The sequence below is a fragment of the Diadema antillarum genome, unplaced genomic scaffold (assembly GCF_040938485.1).
Source record: "Diadema antillarum isolate AM-2024a unplaced genomic scaffold, OU_Dant_1.0 scf00000197, whole genome shotgun sequence".
NCBI classification, from domain to species: Eukaryota; Metazoa; Echinodermata; class Echinoidea; order Diadematoida; family Diadematidae; genus Diadema; species Diadema antillarum.
Genome location: NW_027271086.1, coordinates 2,705,192 through 2,725,044, shown reverse-complemented (window position 1 = coordinate 2,725,044; position 19,853 = coordinate 2,705,192). Strand labels below are relative to the sequence as shown.

Sequence of the window (19,853 nt, the reverse complement as noted above, 5' to 3'; positions counted from 1 at the left end):
CAAATACCTGCACTCTGACATTTTAATCATTCATCCAATTGAACCTAGTTCTAGGAAAGTGAACATTCAGCACATTTGTGTCAAACCTGTCATTTTAATATTTTGCCAATTGTGTGAAACTGTCATCACACATTGTCAAGACATTGTACTATACACCTATTAGGAGAACCATGCATTATGGCGGAGGCATATCAGTCGCCATAGCGATATATCTAGTTTTTTTAATACCGCAGCTGAATTTCTTGACTTCCACTTTCCTCCGTCTTTTATTTCCTACTTATGTAGTTTTGAGTCCACAGTCCATAGTCCTCATCAATCTGCTCGCCAACTTTATTTGTCTCCCTCCATGTCATGAAGCATCTGTAGAAATGTCACATCTATTTCACTTCTCTCTCTTATCTACACGATTTTCCAACCTTTAACTTCTCCCTCTCCTTCTCCTTTCTGGTTCACCTTTCTCCTCCCAACGATTTCCAAACCTTTTACCTGATTTTCATCTTAATCTTCCTTTACAACACTCCCTGTCTCCTATCCTCCCGTCTCCACTAGTGAAACTTCCACTTGCAGCTTACAGCTGCCCCTGTCCCTGATTGTCACAAATTGCCTTCCTTACACTCTCCTTGTGACTATGTCACTTCCCTCCTCAGCTCTCCTCTTTCTAGGGTCTTTACTTTCGCCTAGTTACAGTTGCTGCAAGAGTTACATACACATGGTGTTACCCTCGAATGTCACTACTTGCAACTGATTGACAAATTGCCCTACATCGACGTAAATAACTACTTGCCATCCTTGAACTGTCCCTATGTCACTTCCCTTGGTACTCGCCTCTTTGTAAGCTTTTCTTTCACCAAGCAACAATCCCTGCAAAGACTGTAAAATTGTGTACACATGGTGTTACAGCAAACCTCTCTTCCTCAATTTCTTTTTTCCGAAACAGGTGGTGGGAAATTCATCCTTGGCCAGGAGCAGGACTCCCTCGGTGGGGGCTTCCACCCCAGGGAGTCCTTCGTTGGAGAGCTCTACCTCCTCACCGTCTCGGACAGGGTGCTCGGTGCGGACGAGGTGCGGGCGCTGAGCAGGAGCTGCGAGAGGTTGGCGGACGTGGTGGTGGCCTGGCCAGACTTCCTGCCCGGAGTGCAGGGTGACATCCAGAGGGTGGAGAACCATTTCTGTGAAGGTTGGTTCACTTCAGATCGGTCCTTCTTTGTCTGAAAATCTAATACCTGCATTGTCTGCATGTCCATTTTGCATGCTAACCTTTTGCAAGAGGAATGCTGTACGAGCTGAAATTTTTGCAGTGGATTGATTAGGGCATATTTCATGAATCATCTTTTCACTGCAAAAATAACAGCAGCACACAAGTATATATATATATATATATACTGTACACTTTGTATATACAGGGCTCGACACTAACGGTGGCCTGGTGGCCCAGGGCCACCAAAAATGAAAGTCGTGCCACCAAATTTTAAAAAAGGGCAAATTTGGTGGCCCGCCTCGGGCCACCAAAAATGTTTGAAAAGTATGTCAATAAATTCGTAACTTTTTGCGCCGGAAATTAGCAGTTAAATTTGTTTAAATGATGGATGAAAAGGACTGAATGTGTGCCTGAGAATGAGTGTTGCGAGTTTGTTGAGGTTTATTTATGAGTAGATATGTCCAGCTTCCAATTCTTACTATGATAAAACTTATATATTTGACTCATTTTTTTATTAAAAAAAAGGACTTTTAATGTTTTTTATTGTTTTTTTCGGGCCATCAAAAATTTGAAATTGATGATTTTGGTGGCCCCATCGGGCCACCAAAAAAAAAAGTTCGTGTGGAGCCCTGATATATATATATTTATATATATATATATATATATATATATATATATATATATATATATATACATATATATGATCAGACGTGTTTTCATGTCTGTTTCAGAAACGGGTTTGATTAAGATCTTTTGTCACACCATGGGCACTGATGAAGAGTGTGACCTTGCCTTTCAGTATTTGAGAGCTATGCTCCGTTTTTAAGATCTTCAAGATCTAGGATTTATTATTTTTTTTCACGGCGTTCTTCTTCTACTGATTCGTTAACTTATATATATATATATATATATATATATGTATGTATATATATGTATGTATGTATGTATATATATATATATATATATATAGATATATATATATATATATAATGAACATAACAGTGTGACGCAAATGCACACAGATCAGGGAAGGTGTGCCCGGAAGAATGAAACAAACTCACCCAAGGGGTTGTTATGGGCCTTGCATGCATTCTTGTCGTTCTTCCAAGCACACCTTCAGTTAATCACCTGCATTCCCAGACATGTAGTTTTTCCAATCGCTCAACAAAATACAGAAGAATGCAGGTCAAAACTATGATGTATAAACTATGGGAAAGTGTGTGTGAGAAATAGAAAGGGAGCAAAAAGAAGATAGACGAATCCAAAGTATTCACCGTGTATATTGGTGACATGGTAGTTAATATATTCTTGTAGTGTTGCCTACTTTTCCTTTCAATCTAACATGAACCTATGTGTTAGTATGCTTTTATCATTGTTATCAACTTGAGATGTGCAGGTTTATGGGGCACATTTTGATACAGCTTCTGTGTTGATTTTATACAACTGTAATTTTACTCAATTGTTGCATATCCCTAGGCTGCCCTCCCCCTGCTCGGCCAGACAATGGACTGGTCCATGACTACCAGGCAGCCACTCCCCTCAGCTCAGTGAGGTACGACTGTCAGCCCGGCTTCCAGCTACCCCGGTACGAGATCAGCTCTGCCGAGTGCCAAATATCAGGGGAGTGGAGCCCGTCAGCGCAGCCGTACTGTGAAAGTGAGTCTTTGACTTATGACCCTCCCCTCCCCCTTCCGTCTCATTTTCATTTCTCCCTATATAATACATAACCTGTCACGCCCATATTTGGTTTGCTTTTGTCATATCTGTGGTCTCATAAAGATATGCTAAACTGCACACCTACATGGCTACCAAAAAACTGTGAAATCCCCCCCCCCCCCCCCCCCCCCCCGCTCAGAAAAAAAAAAGAAAAAAAATTGATGTAGAGTCAATCGTAAATCCACTTTTTTATCAGTGATATCAATGCAGTATGTATACAGAATACTCACTATATTTCATGTGTGTTTATGGTGGTATGCAAATATGTGTTTGCCATACATGTATATATGGGGTGGAAAGATGTATATTAAAATCATACATTTTCAGGGGAGCAATAAGACTTTTTTTCATTTTCACACTGTTTTTGCAAATAACATCAGTGTTGATGTCTAGTAATGAAGGAATGTTGTTTTGGATAGTGATACTTATTGTAATGTTTTCAAACTCTAATCAGTATTTTTGATAATCAGAATTAAATTGGGAGGTTTTTTACATTTTATTCTTAGTATGACATCATCCTTCACTGATAGCGGTGAACTCTTTATAAAGATCTTTAATTTCTTCTGTCATGTCCCTCGAAGGGATCAGTTGTGGGCACCCAGGCCCCGTGAACCACGGCCGCGTTGTGGGCCGATCCTACCTGTTTGGGGACCAGGTTTTGCACGCCTGCCACAGGAATTTCACCCTTCTGGGTCCACTCTTCAGAGAATGTCAAGCAAATGGACAGTGGTCAGAACAAGCTCCAGAATGCAGATGTAAGCAGAGTTGTTTTTATTCTCTTTCTCTCAAAGGCGGAGGAATGTACCATTTGTCACAAAAGAAAATTACAACGGGACCGTCTGCAATGATAACTTTAGAAATAGCGAATCAATCCAAATACAATTTCAGGGTATGAAACTATAACTTATTTTCCACGTCTTGCAGAAACCCCCTTCCGATTTGCTTCGGTGGTCAAAGAGAAATGAGGATTTTTGTAGAGCATGTCAGGAATCCCTTCCCTCCAAGTTCTGTCCATTGTGTTCACACATCAATATGCAGTTCCAAGAGCATCCAAGTGCTAAACTTGGAAGAATCACATCCACGACATGGTTCACAATGATTCACATTTCTCTGTGACCAAATTGAATAGGGTTTTCTGCAAAATATAGGTAAGATGTTATATTTTTAGACCCTGAAATAGCATTCAGACAGTTTAATCATATTGGAAGTTATCAATGCAAAAATCCGATTGTAATTTTTTGGGGGTACATACTGTGTATTGGTTTTTGAGAGACTGGACATGTCTTCCTATGCCGTTCAAGGTTGTCTCTTATTTTGCATGGTGTACCATGATAAAATCCTTTTGTGCTTCTCTACTTGGCAGGCTATTGTAACACCAGAAATTATTACCTATACGAGGGAGTTTTGCGAGGCAATTCCGGTTGTTATTTTGCAGGGTTAAAGGTCAGGAGTTGTTATTTTGCAGGGTTAAAGGTCAGCAGTCAATATGCTTTTCGCCATGTCGCTGCGTAACAGTAATAGTATGTGCAAACAATGCAATCTTCCGGTTTGGGGAGGTGGGAAGAAAAAGAGTGGAATCTCTCTCCCCACCTCCGATCGACCATGAAAAGAAAACATTCCAGGACGTCCAGGGTGTCAGTTACACGCACCACAGAAGAACGCTGATAAATCAACTCATACAAGGTCGACCACTTACAGCAGCACTAGGCAATGACTAGTCCATTTGTGATCAGTAATTGCACAGTGACCATCAGTTTTACAACTCTCAAACTTTAAACAGAGAAGTAAAAATAAAGTGTAAGAACGTTCAGAAGTTTGAAGTTTACCTGTTACAACTACATGTATCTTTGAAGTTGGAATTGAATGATATACATTGATGAACAATTTTGCAATTATTCAACATGTTGATGGTCTACAGGTAGTCAAATGTGGCTTGATCTCTATCATATATAATTATAGTGTATAGCCGTATTTACACATTTTCTTAATTTACCTAGGGGGATAGGTAATAATTATGATATTGACTGGCCTTTCTTTCGGGAGGTACCAGATAAATATTGCCCGCACTGAAAACATATTGCCCTCGTCTTCGACTCGGGCAATATGCTTTCAGTTTGGGCAATATTTTCTGGTACCTCCCTCAGGGCCAGTCAATATTATATAATTATTGCTTGCGTGAAACTTTCGCTAATTTCACTAGGGGCCGAAGATTCACAAAGTAAAATGCACGCAAAAGTGTTTGTCTACACAATCCCGGCGGCAGTTTGCGAAAGTTTTATGCTGCAAATACTTCTCGTTTTTCTTGCTTTTCTTTTGCATATATATGGACTAAATAAGTAGAAACAAGTTGATGAATAGTGTAGTCATTTGAACAAAAATGACATGCATGCAAGAGTTACAATTTGTTGCAGTCTTACGACAATTGAAAACATTCCTAAAGGAATAAAAGATAGATACTCATTGGAGATGAAATTTCATCTGAGAGTGACAGAAGTCTTTTCTTCTTCTTTTTTCTTTGACCCATTTTCTATGAGATTCTGAGACCATACCTCCATTGATGATGGTTAAAGAGTGATGCATAGGAAATGGCACTTGATGAAGTAATGACTTATGTGATTGAAAGATATTATTTTTTTTTAAATGCTGTTTGATATTACATGACAGTGAGCACAGCAGTTGGAGCACAAATTTGAAGGGAACACACTGTTTTGCTGCTGAGATGCGAAATGCTTTGTTTGCTTTGTGCAAATTTTTGTAAAGTTGAGTGCTTGACCAAACATGAGTCCATTGCTTCATAAAATAATTTGGAGCAGTCTATGAATGTGATATATCTTGATTTTCTGTCTTTTTTAGATGTGATATGTCTTGCTCCTCCTGCCATGCCAAACTCTGAGGCATACACCATGGATACCACACGCAGTGTTGAAATGGCATTCCCCGGTCACGTCGCGGAGTACCAGTGCAATCGAGGCTTCCGCCTGACTGGGCCTGCCAATGTTACGTGCCAGACGAACGGTCAGTGGAGCGAGCCCCCCAGCTGCCGCATCATCTCATGCCCGCCCCTGGTGCCATCGCCAAACCCCATGCTGGTGACGTCCAATGGAAGTGTGTACAGCAGCATAGCAGAGTACCGTTGCAGCGTGGGTTACCGGATGCAGGGACGGGCTGTCATCCAGTGTCAGGAAACGGGATTGTGGGACTACCCGGTGCCGACGTGTTCCGTTGTCGTCTGCGGCAATCCTCGCAGCATCCCCAATGCAGATGTCACATTTGATGGCATCAGCTATCGGAGCACGGCGTGGTACACCTGCAGGGAAGGGTATGAATCAGACCGGAGAGCATCATACTGCAGCGCAAGGGGATCATGGGAGCCCCCCGCCCCTGTTTGCCGACCAGTGCAGTGCCCTGCAATACCATCAGTAATATCCCACACTACCATCCGTGGCACAGACTTCACGTTCAACAACACCATTGTATTTGAATGCGATCGTGGGTACGTCCTGTCCGGTGAGAGGCAGATACGATGCACCGGTAACGGCCGCTGGTCAGGTGACCCACCAATATGCAATCCAGTCCCATGTGCAGATCCTCCAGTGTTTGATGACTATGCAGATAATGCTACCGCAGCAGTGGGTTCCTTCACGTTTGGAGCCATCGTGCAGTATGATTGCCACAGTGGATTCTACCGTCCAACTCCAGGAAGCCAGCTTGTCTGCGCAGAAGACGGAAGGTGGGTGGGGTCCCTGTCCACGTGCTTGCCAGTGTCCTGTGGCCCTCCCAGCCATATCCTCCACGCCTCCTACCAAGGTCAGGATCACACCTATGATCAGACGGTGACATATCGCTGTGACACTGGATATGAAGTGACAGGAAATCCAAGCATAACGTGTCAGGCCAGTGGACAGTGGAGCCCTACTACTGCTCTGTGCAGCCTCATCAATTGTGGAGATCCTCCAGTCATCAACAATGCCGATATTTCCCCAGAGCGCCGCTTCAATGAAACAGTGAGGTATACCTGCCGACATGGGTATGTTAGTGATGACTCTATGGAACTGTTCTGTGATGCCACTGGCACTTGGCAAGGACTCCCACCCACTTGTTCACCGATCTTCTGTGGACCTCCTCCATCACAGGAGAATGGTTTCTTCCTAGGCGACACCTGGACCTTCCCAAGCTCGGTGGAATTAAGCTGCAACGGAGGGTATGAACTCCTCGGAGATCCCCATATCCATTGCCTTGGAAGTGGCCAGTGGTCCAACTCATCATCAAGGTGCACTCCTCTGTCTTGTCAACTTCCTGTGACCATCAGCCATGGGATCATCATTGGGCTTGAGTTCACATACGGCAGTCACATAGAGTACCAGTGTCACGATGGTTACATCCTGGAGGGCCAGTCAACTCTGCACTGCACTGAGAATGCCCTGTGGTCGGGTCCGCCTCCCCGCTGCAGAGCTGTCAACTGCGGCCCTCCAGCAGACATGGAAGATGGACTCTACATCGGCTACGACTTCACCTTCAACCAGACGGTTCTCTACATCTGCCAGCCAGGCTTTGAGTTCGGCCGGGAAGCGGACTACGTGGAAGCCATGTGCCTGGCCAATGGCACTTGGAGCCAGCTCACTGCTGTTTGCCGGGCTGTGAACTGCGGGGAACCAGCACCTCCTGCCCATGGAAGTGTCGCTGGATCCGTGTACACATATTCCAGCATCATAACATACTCCTGCAATCCTGGATACACCTTAATAGGTAAAGTCCAGTGATGATTGATTTCAGCATTCTTGTGCTCTAATGAGATGATTGGATACTGCTATGTACTTCTGTTAGATTTCTTTGCTGTTGATGTTGTTGCTAGTGTTGTCATTATTGCTAGTGTTGTCATTATTGCTGTTGTATTATACTGGCATATAGAAAGATAGAGAGAGTTTTTATATTTACCATGCTGCCAAGGATTGAATATCAATTATAGATGCTTCATCCTAATATCATTGATTCCTTTTGATATTGCAAGAATGTCGGAAGTGCATGACTTCTGAGGATGCCTTGTACACCCTGCAGTCCTTTTCTCCCTTTGCGTTCATTGTGTTATGTGGATGCCAGTATTATGAGCTGATAAAGTCCATAAACTTGGTCTGTTTGCAAATGTACATCCAGTTTTGTTTAATTGATTATGATAAAGTTATAATTGGTTTTCTTTATGATAAGGATCCAAAAGAGTCATGACTGACCAGTTTGGGATATATTAAGTTTCGATGTTGGCTTTGACCTCTGGCATTGTAATAATTAAATTCAATGTTACATATAAATTGGATGTAGACAGACTGTCTATCATGTCGCGCAGAATAAAAAGCAATATTGACTTCATTCCACTGTCGATAGGCTTGAGCTCACAAACCTGCACCTCCAATGGCACCTGGAGTGGTCCAGCCCCTTCCTGTGAGCCGCGTGACTGCGGCGGTCCGCCCATGATTCTCAACGGCGTGGCGAGCTACATCCCGACTACCTTTGAATCCACAGCAAACTACAGCTGCTTGACAGGCTACCAGAGCTCTACCCCGCTCACGCTGCAGTGCGATGCAGCTGGGATGTGGGTGGGTGAAGCAGATAACACCAGCTGCCAGCGCATTCAGTGTGAGGAAGAGATGGTTATTCACAATGGATTTGCTGAAGGTAGAGTACACTATGAAACCATTTATAGTCAGATGTGATGTATGAAATGATTTTTACATGCAGATTGCACATCATTGAATGTTGTAAGGCAACTGCCACCATCTCCATTTCTATTTCTGTTTCATACAGGGTAGCTCTTTTCTTCAGATCATCAGTTTCATCCTTACACATTTTTTTTTTTCCAGACAAGTATTGTGGTCTTTCTTTTTTAATGGCATGGTCTTTCTTGATTTTCAGCAATCTTTGTCAATGTGATAACTGCTTTACAGGCTACCAAAGTGGGTTCTTGATTTAGGGTGATAATGAGTTTGTGTCACAATGATTTTGTGCATTTGTTTAATAGCTATTCGCAGATTTGATTCAAAGAAGAAAAGTTGTATACTAACTTGTAGAAGACAAGTCTATTCTTTACATCACTATTTCCCAAAAACCTATTCAAGCCTTAATATAAGAATGATTGTTAAATAACATTTTTGTATAGTTTATCAGCAACACATCAATTTTCTCAAAATTTGTGTCTTCAAAATATTATACTCTTAAAGTTACTGTGCACAGTTATGAGACTCAATTATGGACAATTCTTTTAACAATAGATGCTGGACCCTATGTGTATGGAGACATTGTGCAAATATCTTGCACAGAAGGCTTCAAGAGTGATACTATCCGACAGATGGAGTGTACGGCACTCGGCACTTGGATGCCGAAAAACATATCCTGTGAACCAATATTCTGTCCACCGGTCCAGGCACCTGAGAATGGCATCATTGTGTCTGGATCTCAACGATGGGGTGAAGAGCTCATGATTGGATGCGTGGAGGGATACCGTCTTGTCGGAAATGAGAGCATCCTGTGCACTGGTGATGGCGTGTGGATTGGGGGCGTCCCAGAGTGCGTCGTGATAACCTGCGAGGCACTGCAGACCCCGGAGAATGGAGTGCTGCGTGTGGAAGACCACTCCTATGGAAATCGAGCGGAGTTCGAGTGTGACAGGGGATTCCAGATGGTGGGCAGCAACACCACTGAATGCACCGGGCGTGGCACTTGGAGCAACCCTCCTCCAACCTGCACCCCAATCTCCTGCTCGTATCCTGCTAACCCCTCCCACGGAGTGGCCATATTTGTCGACACCTACTATGGGGATGTGGTGTCCTACGTCTGCGAACCTGGATACCGGCTGGTAGGTACAGAGACAAGGGAATGTCTGGCGGATGGGTCTTGGGGTGGGGCATCTCCCTCCTGCACACCGGTGGAATGTGAAGTGACTGATGCCTTCCCACAAGGCAGTGTCATCAGGAATGACACAGTCATTCTTGGGGACGAGGTGAGCTCACTGTGATCCTGTATTATACCTCAGTATGTAGATAAATTTTTGTTGTAACTGTAAATCCCCTTAACCTTGCATGAGCACACTTGTGCTCAGTTGTAACATGCTATAAAGGTACTTTACAGACATTTGATCAATTTTCTCCCTTCCCCTCCCCCTTCCATGTGTACACACACAAACAAATCAACAAACTTGGCCATAGTGTAAGTTTGTAATGGAAGGTAGACAAAAACACAGGTGAAAGAAGGTACAAGTCTAATGTGAAGTGCATCAGGAAAGAGCAGTACTTGATAGACTTGTGGGATTCCTGTTCATAGGTAATTTTAGGACATTAGTGCTAATCGGCAAAGACAATATGCCACAAGTTTTTTTCAGACAGGAAATGCAAATCACCAAAAGCATTAAGATTTCTCCTTCACATTTACTTGATTACTGCTGACAATGTAGGTGTGCCCATAGTCATACATTGTGGTCTGGGTTTAATAAACACAAAGTATAGTGTGCAGTTGAGTTTACCATGTGAAAGAAGAGTTTTAAACTGTAGGACCCATTATTTCATTATATGCTCTGATCCTATCACTCTGTATTCCAAAATCCTAGGTGATCTACTCTTGCAATCCTGGCTATGAAGTGTTGGGCCAGACTTCCAGGATCTGTACCCAGGATGGCACACTGAGTGGAGAGACACCAGCCTGCATCAGGGTGACGTGTGGTCCACCACCGCCCCTCCTCAACGGCCACTCCTCTTACACCAGCAACACTTTTGAAAGCAATGCCACATACGCCTGTGACCAAGGATACATCCTGGAGGGGTCTGCAAGAACTTCCTGTTTGGCAAATGGCTCCTGGGAGCTTATTTATCACAACTGCCAGCCAGTGGAATGTAGCCTTCCCGCGGTAATACCCAATGGAGCAGCGACGATGAATTTTACTCAACCCATATTTGGAACCGTTACTGAGTACACTTGCGAATATGGCTATGAGCTTAGAGGACAAGGGATCCACAGGTGTCAGGCGAATGGAGAGTGGAGTGACAGAGCTCCACAGTGTGAGCCAGTATCTTGTGGCAAGCCTCCTGCACTCCTGAACGGTTTCCACAATTTCAGCACCACAACGTTCGGGTCTCGGAGCACGTACTCTTGCTACATGGGTTATGTGCTGGTGGGCAATAGAGTGCGGGTGTGTCAGGCCACGGCTTTGTGGAGTGAAGTGGTGCAGAGCTGTGAGCCGATATCTTGTGGAATGCCAGTGACGCCACCTCACAGTACGGTCATGACTTTCAACACCTCTCTGAACGGTATAGCCAGGTACAGGTGCGACATGGGGTACAGACTGGTGGGTGCCCACACACGAAGGTGCACGCAAGGTGGGGAGTGGAGTGGCGCTGTGCCCGAATGCGTTCCTGTGACTTGCCCAACACCGACCAGCATTGAGAATGGAGATATTATAACCTTTGGGAGGATGCAGTTTTTGGACCATATCCACTATCGATGTCATCCGGGCCATAAGATCCAGGGTGATGTCAGGCGGGTGTGTCAGGCAGATGAGACCTGGAGTGGGAGGAGACCCAGCTGTAGACCAATATCTTGCGAAGTCCCGCCCATCATCAAGAATGGTGTCAGGACTTACAGGTCACTAACATTCAACAGCACAACAATATTCGAGTGCCACTCTGGATATGTCCTGCGGGGCACGCCTGTTCTCAAGTGCATGGCCGATGGGACGTGGTATCCCCATGCTCCCGCATGTCAGGCAATCAGGTGCGGGCCCCTGCCCCATCCACAGAATGGTCGGGTGGTCGTGGAGAGCAAGGTGTACCGCAGCACAGCCATCTATTCCTGCAATGAGGGATTCGTCATCAATGGATCGAAGCGAAGAGGATGCCTGGCCAGTGGTGTGTGGAGTGAGAGCTCTCCCAGCTGCCAGGCCAAACTTTGTCAGCCTCTGCCAGTCATAGAGTACGCCCTCTATCCAGCCAACAAGACCAAGTTTGTGGTTGGTGATTTTGTGGAGCTCGAGTGCAAAGCCGGATATCAGGCGACATCTGATGGCGTTGTTCACTGCCTGGGAAATCAGACCTGGTCCACGAATGACTTCTCCTGCGTACCCAGCTCCTGCAGTGAACCTCTGCTTCTAGAAAATGGGAGGGCAAAATACACCTCTGTATCATTTGGATCAACAGTGACTTACCTCTGTAATGAGGGCTTTAGAGCGGTTGGCGAGACAGTCGCCACCTGCCAGGCTAATCTGAACTGGAGTAGCCCTCCGCCCCAGTGTCTTCCCGCCACCTGTCCTGAACTCGTCGCTCCAGAAAATGTAATCCTGTCAAGTACCTCAATATCAGTCGGCACTACTGTGCTCATGTCCTGTAGTGGGCATTCTTACCTGGTGGGAGCCAGCCAAGTTGTGTGTTTGGCCAACGGGACTTGGAGTCACCCCCTACCTAGGTGCATCCCCAGCGGGTGTGGTCCCCCACCTTCCCCAGACAACGGCGTTTCCCACGGAGACAGTTTCCTGCCAGGGGACGTGGTCAGTTTCCGGTGTCACAGAGGCTTCTACAGGGAGGGGAGCAGCTTAACTACCTGTCTGCCAGACAACACCTGGAGTCACCCCACTCCTGTTTGCATCAGTGAGTTTTGAAACACTCAAAAATACTTTCCATACTTCCCAACAGCTATTAAATCAATGATGTATGGCCTTTTTAAGTCATTTCAATTTCCCTCAAGCTTTATCCTGCTTAAAACAATCAGAATCAGATTGATGTGTGTCAATTTTTTTTGTTACTGCGAAGGAGATAACAAAGAGTATATCAGTAAAAAATCAACAGAGACCTTCTCCTGAGCTGAAATGCTAGAGTGTTAAACATGTCTTGCAGATGACTGGATATCATCAGATAATATTATCATCAGATATCAGATAATATTATCATCAGATATCAGATAATATTATCATCAGATAATATCATCAGTGATATCATCAGATAATATTGTCAATTGAACTATGAATAATTACCAAAACCTGATTGTTGTAACATGTGTGTCATATTGGCTTGGCAGTAACAGCTGCAAACTGACTAATCATGTCTCAAATTTCTACAGTGTTTTGAACTAGAATATTTGTTTACATGTAGCCCCACAGGTTAATTTCCTGTCTTGTGCTACTAGTATTCTGACTAATTATTAGAACTTTGTTGTGACAACTATTGTTTATGATGTTTAGTGAACGAGGTGACTTGTAAAACTCTTGTCCATGAGAGATTAGGATAACACCAAAGATTTATGGGTATATCAGAAGGGAGGCAACCCTTTGGTATGATTACTGGAAGGAACAAATCACACCTTTATATGTGACCGTGCACCTCAAAACGAACATAAGGTCGCACACACTGATTTTGCGTGAGGACTGAAAATAAGTGAAATGGGTCAACCTACCCGAACTTGATTTTTTCATATTTTCTGAAAGAGCGGGTCTTCTTCTACATTATGCTAAAATTTGTTATCATTAAACGGGCAGGAAAGTGTGTTTTTTTAGCAGTTTATCTCGAACATTTTTGGTAGAATAGTGTGATTAGGTGTGTCTTTAGAATAACTTTTACATTTCTGAAAGACCTTGTCCACACTCTTCACTTTCAACTCTAATAACTTTTGAAAGGATAGTGCTACTGCTTTGAAAGTTGGCATTGATTATGGACAGAATGTGTTAATGAGGCGTTTATGATTTCAGTTTAATCTGATAATCCCTTCATTGTTGTTACTCTGGTGGTTTACTTCCTGTTTTTTGTCCCATTCATCGCACAGCCAAAGATTAAGCAAAGATTAAGTAAAGATTAAGCGCTTGAATAGACACTGTACTTCACAGCCTCTTTTCTCAATTCACACTTTTCCTGAGTTTGTGCTTTCTTTCCAATATCTAAATAGGTTAGGAGAGTCCATTTGATTTGAGTTATACATCATTTTAAAGCTTAAAGTCTGCTCTTTCAGAATATGGTCTTAACTAAAAATTCATGTCTGGCAACTTTTTGTTTGTTTTGAGGTGCAGGGTCACATATAGTGTTTTTAGAGATTGTATGGAGGCACAAGTCAAGGTGCTGTCAAACTGAGTTGGTAGGAGGTACACAGTGTACAGAAAAGAAATGAAAGAGAGCAACACTCCTGCATTTGATTGTGAAGGTGCCCAGATGACTCATTGTTCATACGTTGCATTCACCTCTGCAGGGTTCAATTCCGTAGCAGCTGTTCAAAACAGGCCGATATGTGTGGTGCCTTGCCTACACGGTGGGAAATGTGTGGGACCATACAGCTGTGAGTGCCCCTATGGCTTTGCTGGACCACGCTGTGGAACAGGTATGTATGTCAGTTGGTTATACAGGTTGTGTGGGGTCCAATATGGCACCAAGACCCCTTTCTTGCTTCAGATCACTGCTAATTTTAGGCACAATTGTTGCATGAGTTCAGCTTGGATTAATTGGCATTTCAGCCAGCATTGCTACATCATTTTGTTCATTCTTTTTGCATCATTGTTTTTTAACACAGTGGACGCTATTCTGCACAGCCTTCTAAAACAGTGAAGGTATTCTTTCCATGTTTGAAATAATTATCTGGTAATCAATGAGTTAGATAGATTAGCTATGATCAAAATAGCTTTGGCAGTTATGTAATTTGTATTTGTTATGGTATTCAAGCATCTGATATTTACAAAAACCAATATATAAGATGCAGAGTTATATTAAAGAGAATGACATTTGCACAATATGTTTCTTGCTTTGTCCAACGATGCAGTTCTGTGTGCCTCAAGATGCATAGGAGCAGCTAGGTGTGCGGCCAGGGATGCAAGATGTCGTCGGTGACATTATGATGATGAGCCGACGACGCTATGAATGAGATTCTCTGATGATGGATGAAGCAGCAATATAATCTAGTGTGAAGACAGCATTTGAAAAGTAATATCATCCAAAGAATGGAAAATTTCGTCAACACATGCAGCAAGTGTATGATGTACTCTAGTTTCATGTAAAGAAAAGAGGGATTTATAGGTCCTAGTCAGAGCTTTCCAATTAGTCAAACATTTAGTCAAAGTTCATACTTACATGTCTAAGGCTCATAGGCATTGACGTTTCTTACAGACACAATGTACCAATCTATTTTTTTTTTTTTCATCACTAGCTCACAGTCAAAACTGACCATTTACATCACCTAGCAATCTGGACACTTTGGTCACATTTTAAACTTTTGATTTATAACCCTAAAAACCTGATAAAAGAGCAAGTATGAGCAAAATTGTAGAATTTTTTTTTCACGTATTGTTTATTAACTGTCATTGACTATTCACTTGCTTGCTCGTACAGTGTCAGAGCAGGGCACACGTAAAAGAGTGCTTCCTTCTCATTAAATAAAGAGAGTTGATGATAGTGTCCAACACACAAGCACCCATGCTTCTAGCAATATGCAAATACACTGTAGTTCTAAAAAAATCATGTTGTCACCACTTGCTTTGTTTTCATTGCTTGTATAAAGATTTCGCAAGCACAGATGTGTGACACACAAAAAATGTATCAAATACTCAGTGGCCATATCCATTCAGTAGCTTTACTGACTGAAAATGAAGTAATACATATGTAGTTCGTAACAGCGGTGTTATGAAAATGCCAGAAAAAGGCATTGTAATTGTAATGTGATTCAACGCTCGCCATGGCGTCAGTCATTTTGAGTTTTCTTTTGAAGTGCCTGAAAGGCAGAGTTAATCCGGCTTTCTTTTCGAGTGATTTGTTAATGTTCTATTTATGTGATGTAGGTTGTCATTTTGCAGTTTCCGTGCAGTGCAAAGATGCTGCACTAGCACGGAAAAGGCAGCAAAATCCCTGTAATTCATCCAATTTGACTATTTTTTTTTTTGTCAAATCCAATTAGGTTATCAAATTAAACACATTAGGATTTCAACTCCATTAGATCTTCAAAGAAATTTCCTTTACTTACCCCCTCCCCCTTCTTTTGTTAGAACTTTTCCGTAAACCAGTGCATTTTTAAAGTTTTCCTGGTTTATGATATGGTAGCTATTGAATGTCGCAGCAGACTAAAAAATAAATGCATACTCTACTCATATATAAGGGAACTTGTAACAGTAGATAAAAAACTCTTAATAGTCTCAGAAATAGATTGAGGAGTTTTAGTGTAGCATTCTTTTTTAAATATACATATTGCTAGCTACATTAATTATAGTTTGTCATTAGATGACTTTTTACGGCAGATATTGTAAAGGATGCTATACTACAGTTTATTCTGAAAGGAGAATCTGCAACACATGTAGTAAATTCTCGACTTGATGCATGATTCAGTTTTAAGACTGCTGAACACTCCAAAATGGAGTCATTTCACAGATTAGATTCAGCAGCCCAGGTTTCCAGTTGGTTCAAAGACCTACTGGATATTTTAATAGATTAAGAGATAACATGCACAATCTTGTATAAGAAATTTTTCTTTAAAATAATTGGCCTCGAACTGTATGGAAAATGTCATCAGAACATTTATCAAAGAAAACAAGAAAATGTAGAACTGGACACGTTCCTGTTCGAAATAGCTGTCTGAAAACAAATAAGAATTTCAAGAAAGAAAAAAAACAAGATTGATATTTCAACCTCTTCGTGAAAAAAAAGAAAGGCAATAGCTTGACTCTCATAAAGATATTTTGCTACATTACAGGATGAATGATCAAATATGAAATATTATATTTCATGATTAATTCCCAAGTCTTCCTTCTTATGTGGTTCAAAAGAATTATGCAGCATTGTATGTATCACTGTCATGGTATTGCTTTACTGTGATATCGGTGATGCCCTCTAAAGGCCGACGATGTAGGTTCTCATTTTGTAACCTCATGTATATATTTTGTACATACTTGTATATTGCAATGTCTTCTTGTCAAAAACATATCATTTTTGTTTGTCTTGAACCAAGGGTTTATTTGAACTACAATGTACTTCTGAAAGATAAAGAGATAAGCTGATCTAATTTGTATGCCAGGATGAAATCTCATGGTACTTATTGTAGAAAACTTTCAAAGATCCACAGGAGCATACCGAGTGTAGAGATTATAACAGGTAAAGTCTTCATTCTCTGAGAATGCATATAACATGGCAAAGAGGGTATCATCTGTCTCTCTATCTCTTTGTCACTTCTCTCATACCTTAATCAGGGCTCGACAGTAACGGTGGCCCGGTGGCCCAGGGCCACCAAAAATGAAAGTCGGGCCACCAAATTTCAAAAAAGGGCAAATTTGGTGGCCCGCCTCGGGCCACCAAAATGTTTTGAAAAGTATGTCAATAAATTCGTAACTTTTTGCGCCGGAAATTAGCTGTTAAATTTGTTCAAAGGATGGATGAAAAGGACTGAATGAATGCCTGAGAGTGAGTGTTGCAAGTTTGTTGAAGTTTATTTATGAGTAGATATGTCTAATTTCTAATTCTTACTATCATAAATCTTAAATATTTGACTCATTAAAAAAAAAAAAGGACTTTTAATGTTTTTTATTGTTTTTTTTCGGGACACCAAATTTTTCTCTCGGGCCACCAAAAATTTGAAATTTAGGATTTTGGTGGCCCCATCGGGCCACCAAACAAAAAAGTTAGTGTCGAGCCATGCCTTAATATGTGACCCGCTACAACAAAAGGATCCGAAAGTCCTGGAAGGACAATTTTCTGAAAATGGCATGACATTATTCCCTTACTGTTCTACTTTAATTTCATAGAAAGCACAACTCATAAAAGAATTCGGTTGCGGAGATATCGATGGTGTTATTAGCGCATGTCAAGTAGTTGAGGAAATCAGAGTTTCGAGAAAAACGCCTTCAAAGTTTTCCTATCGAGGCTGTCATGTTCAAGGGGAGGCGAGACAGTTTTCACCGCCTGACAATAGAAGGCATGCTCCTAGCGACCTCCGCGATGTTCATTCAAGCTTAGCGCCAGCCGTCTACGCACGACCAATCAGTAATCAGGACGCCACGCACCGACCAATAAGATCGTTCCCTCGTTGCTAGGGGCGGAGTCTAACTGCAGCGCTAAATCCAAATCTTCGGCCTCGATTCTGTTACGTTGAAAGTAGGAAAATCATAGCCCAGAAAAATGCTGATTTCTTGCCTTTCCTTTGATCATTTAGCTTTGAAATTTTGGCAGATGATAGACAAAACATTAGACAGCAAAATTATGCCAAAAACAGGAATCTGATTGTTTTTACCAATTTTTATGATGTGACTTCAAACTCGATTTTCTCAGCTCAGCCGTCAGCGAATTTAGGATCCTTTTGTTGTAGCTGGTCACATATATTCCTCCCCCCTCTTCATCTATTCCTTTTTATTCTTCTTCGAATATATATTTTAACGGTATACCAGACTCACACAGGACTAATTTATGCTTGCACTGTTCCTATCAGTTTCTGTAACTTTGATCACACAATATCCCTCCCTTCTTGTCTGCATATAATTACATTATATTTGATACATTATGTGAGCTGCAGAAAAGAAAAAGTTGTGTTTGATATGCTGACATTTCAGTACAAAGAATAAGACTCGATTTTCTGTCATTTCAATCATGTAGTTAGACTTTTATCTTATGTAACTTATGTTGAATGTTATTTTGTGCCATGTTGTACATGTGAAAAATAAAAGATACTACTCTTAAAAGACGGCTTTCTGTACAATAAATATGTAGCAATTGCACCATGTATCGCACTGACGATAAATGCTTGAGTATTTCCTAGGACATCCATCTATCTATATATATATCATCTATCTATTTACCTATCTATATCTCTACTTCTCTATATCTATCTAAATACACGTAAGTATATAGACATGGATAGATATAGTTATATGTTATATCTATTCATGTTACACATACAACCGCACAATGAATCACACTGACGTGAAATGTAAAGTGCAGTAATTGACAAAAACTTTGTAGCTTTTATTTTTTGGAAAACAATGAGATAGGATGTAAAAATGTGACAATTCATACCACAGCAAATCCAATAAGCTTGCATAGGTACGAACACTTGTGAATTGTTTGCTCATTAAAATGGGTGGAATGTCATATCATCTTGCATGAAAGTCAAGATTTTTAACTGCTTTAATTTCGGAAATTTTAGTATACTCTGTTCTTACAACAAAAATAAGTTAATAAATCGTTCCAAGATTAGTAAGAAACTAAGCTATAGCTTAAAGCTTGATGTAGAAAATAATCATCAGGTGTGTTTGTGTGGTTTTTTTTTCAAAGATTTGACAGAATCAACCAGGAAAATCTGTGTATCAGAAATATATATGCATCTTGAGATGTAGCTGATAACAAAATCTTGCTGTTCTCAAATGCCATTTTCACATCTGAAACTTCTGATGTAGAAAGCGATTGTCACTAGACTTCATGTACAATACAACCCAACACCATAGCTTGAAAGCCAGCTGATGTTGCGTACCAGAATGCATGGCATCCTACGGGACAAGCAACAAAGTGCCAAGGAGCGAACACATAATGAAATGGGTTCTTCCCAATAAAGTACCACACGCAACACACGGTATATTATTTTCAAATCAATTTACATGTACTTTCCCCACAACTATACATAAATTATAATCTGTGGAAAGAAGTTGCAACTAACAACCTGTTCCCAGCCTTTGCTATAAACCTATAATATAAACAGAAGAGTCTCTAGTTTACCAATTATTTACACTGGACAATATCCAGCACACATACACGTAAAACATTTGCATATAAATTACAAAAACTGGGCCATACTGAAGCATGATTACATTGATATAAATTATCATGATCAATGTCTCGACAAAACCGATTAATTAACCTGTTGAGGACGAGTATTGAGTATACTCGGGCAAGTGTCTATGGGAAATGCGCATTGTAGCAAAATCAGCCTGTCCTCAATGGGCTAAAGCAACAATACATGGTGT

General features: G+C 41.6%; 1 protein-coding gene across 1 annotated transcript in view; it reads left to right on the top strand.

The window, feature by feature from the left end:
• LOC139723693 (sushi, von Willebrand factor type A, EGF and pentraxin domain-containing protein 1-like) overlaps positions 1–14,751 on the top strand; it is a 73,416-nt gene extending 58,665 nt beyond the window's left edge. The window contains 9 exon segments of the mRNA XM_071634916.1: positions 938–1,177; positions 2,675–2,854; positions 3,496–3,669; positions 5,768–7,660; positions 8,291–8,581; positions 9,175–9,902; positions 10,506–12,534; positions 14,120–14,248; positions 14,684–14,751. Coding sequence (XP_071491017.1) covers positions 938–1,177; positions 2,675–2,854; positions 3,496–3,669; positions 5,768–7,660; positions 8,291–8,581; positions 9,175–9,902; positions 10,506–12,534; positions 14,120–14,248; positions 14,684–14,751 — 5,732 coding nt within the window.
• The last annotated feature ends 5,102 nt before the right edge of the window (positions 14,752–19,853 follow it).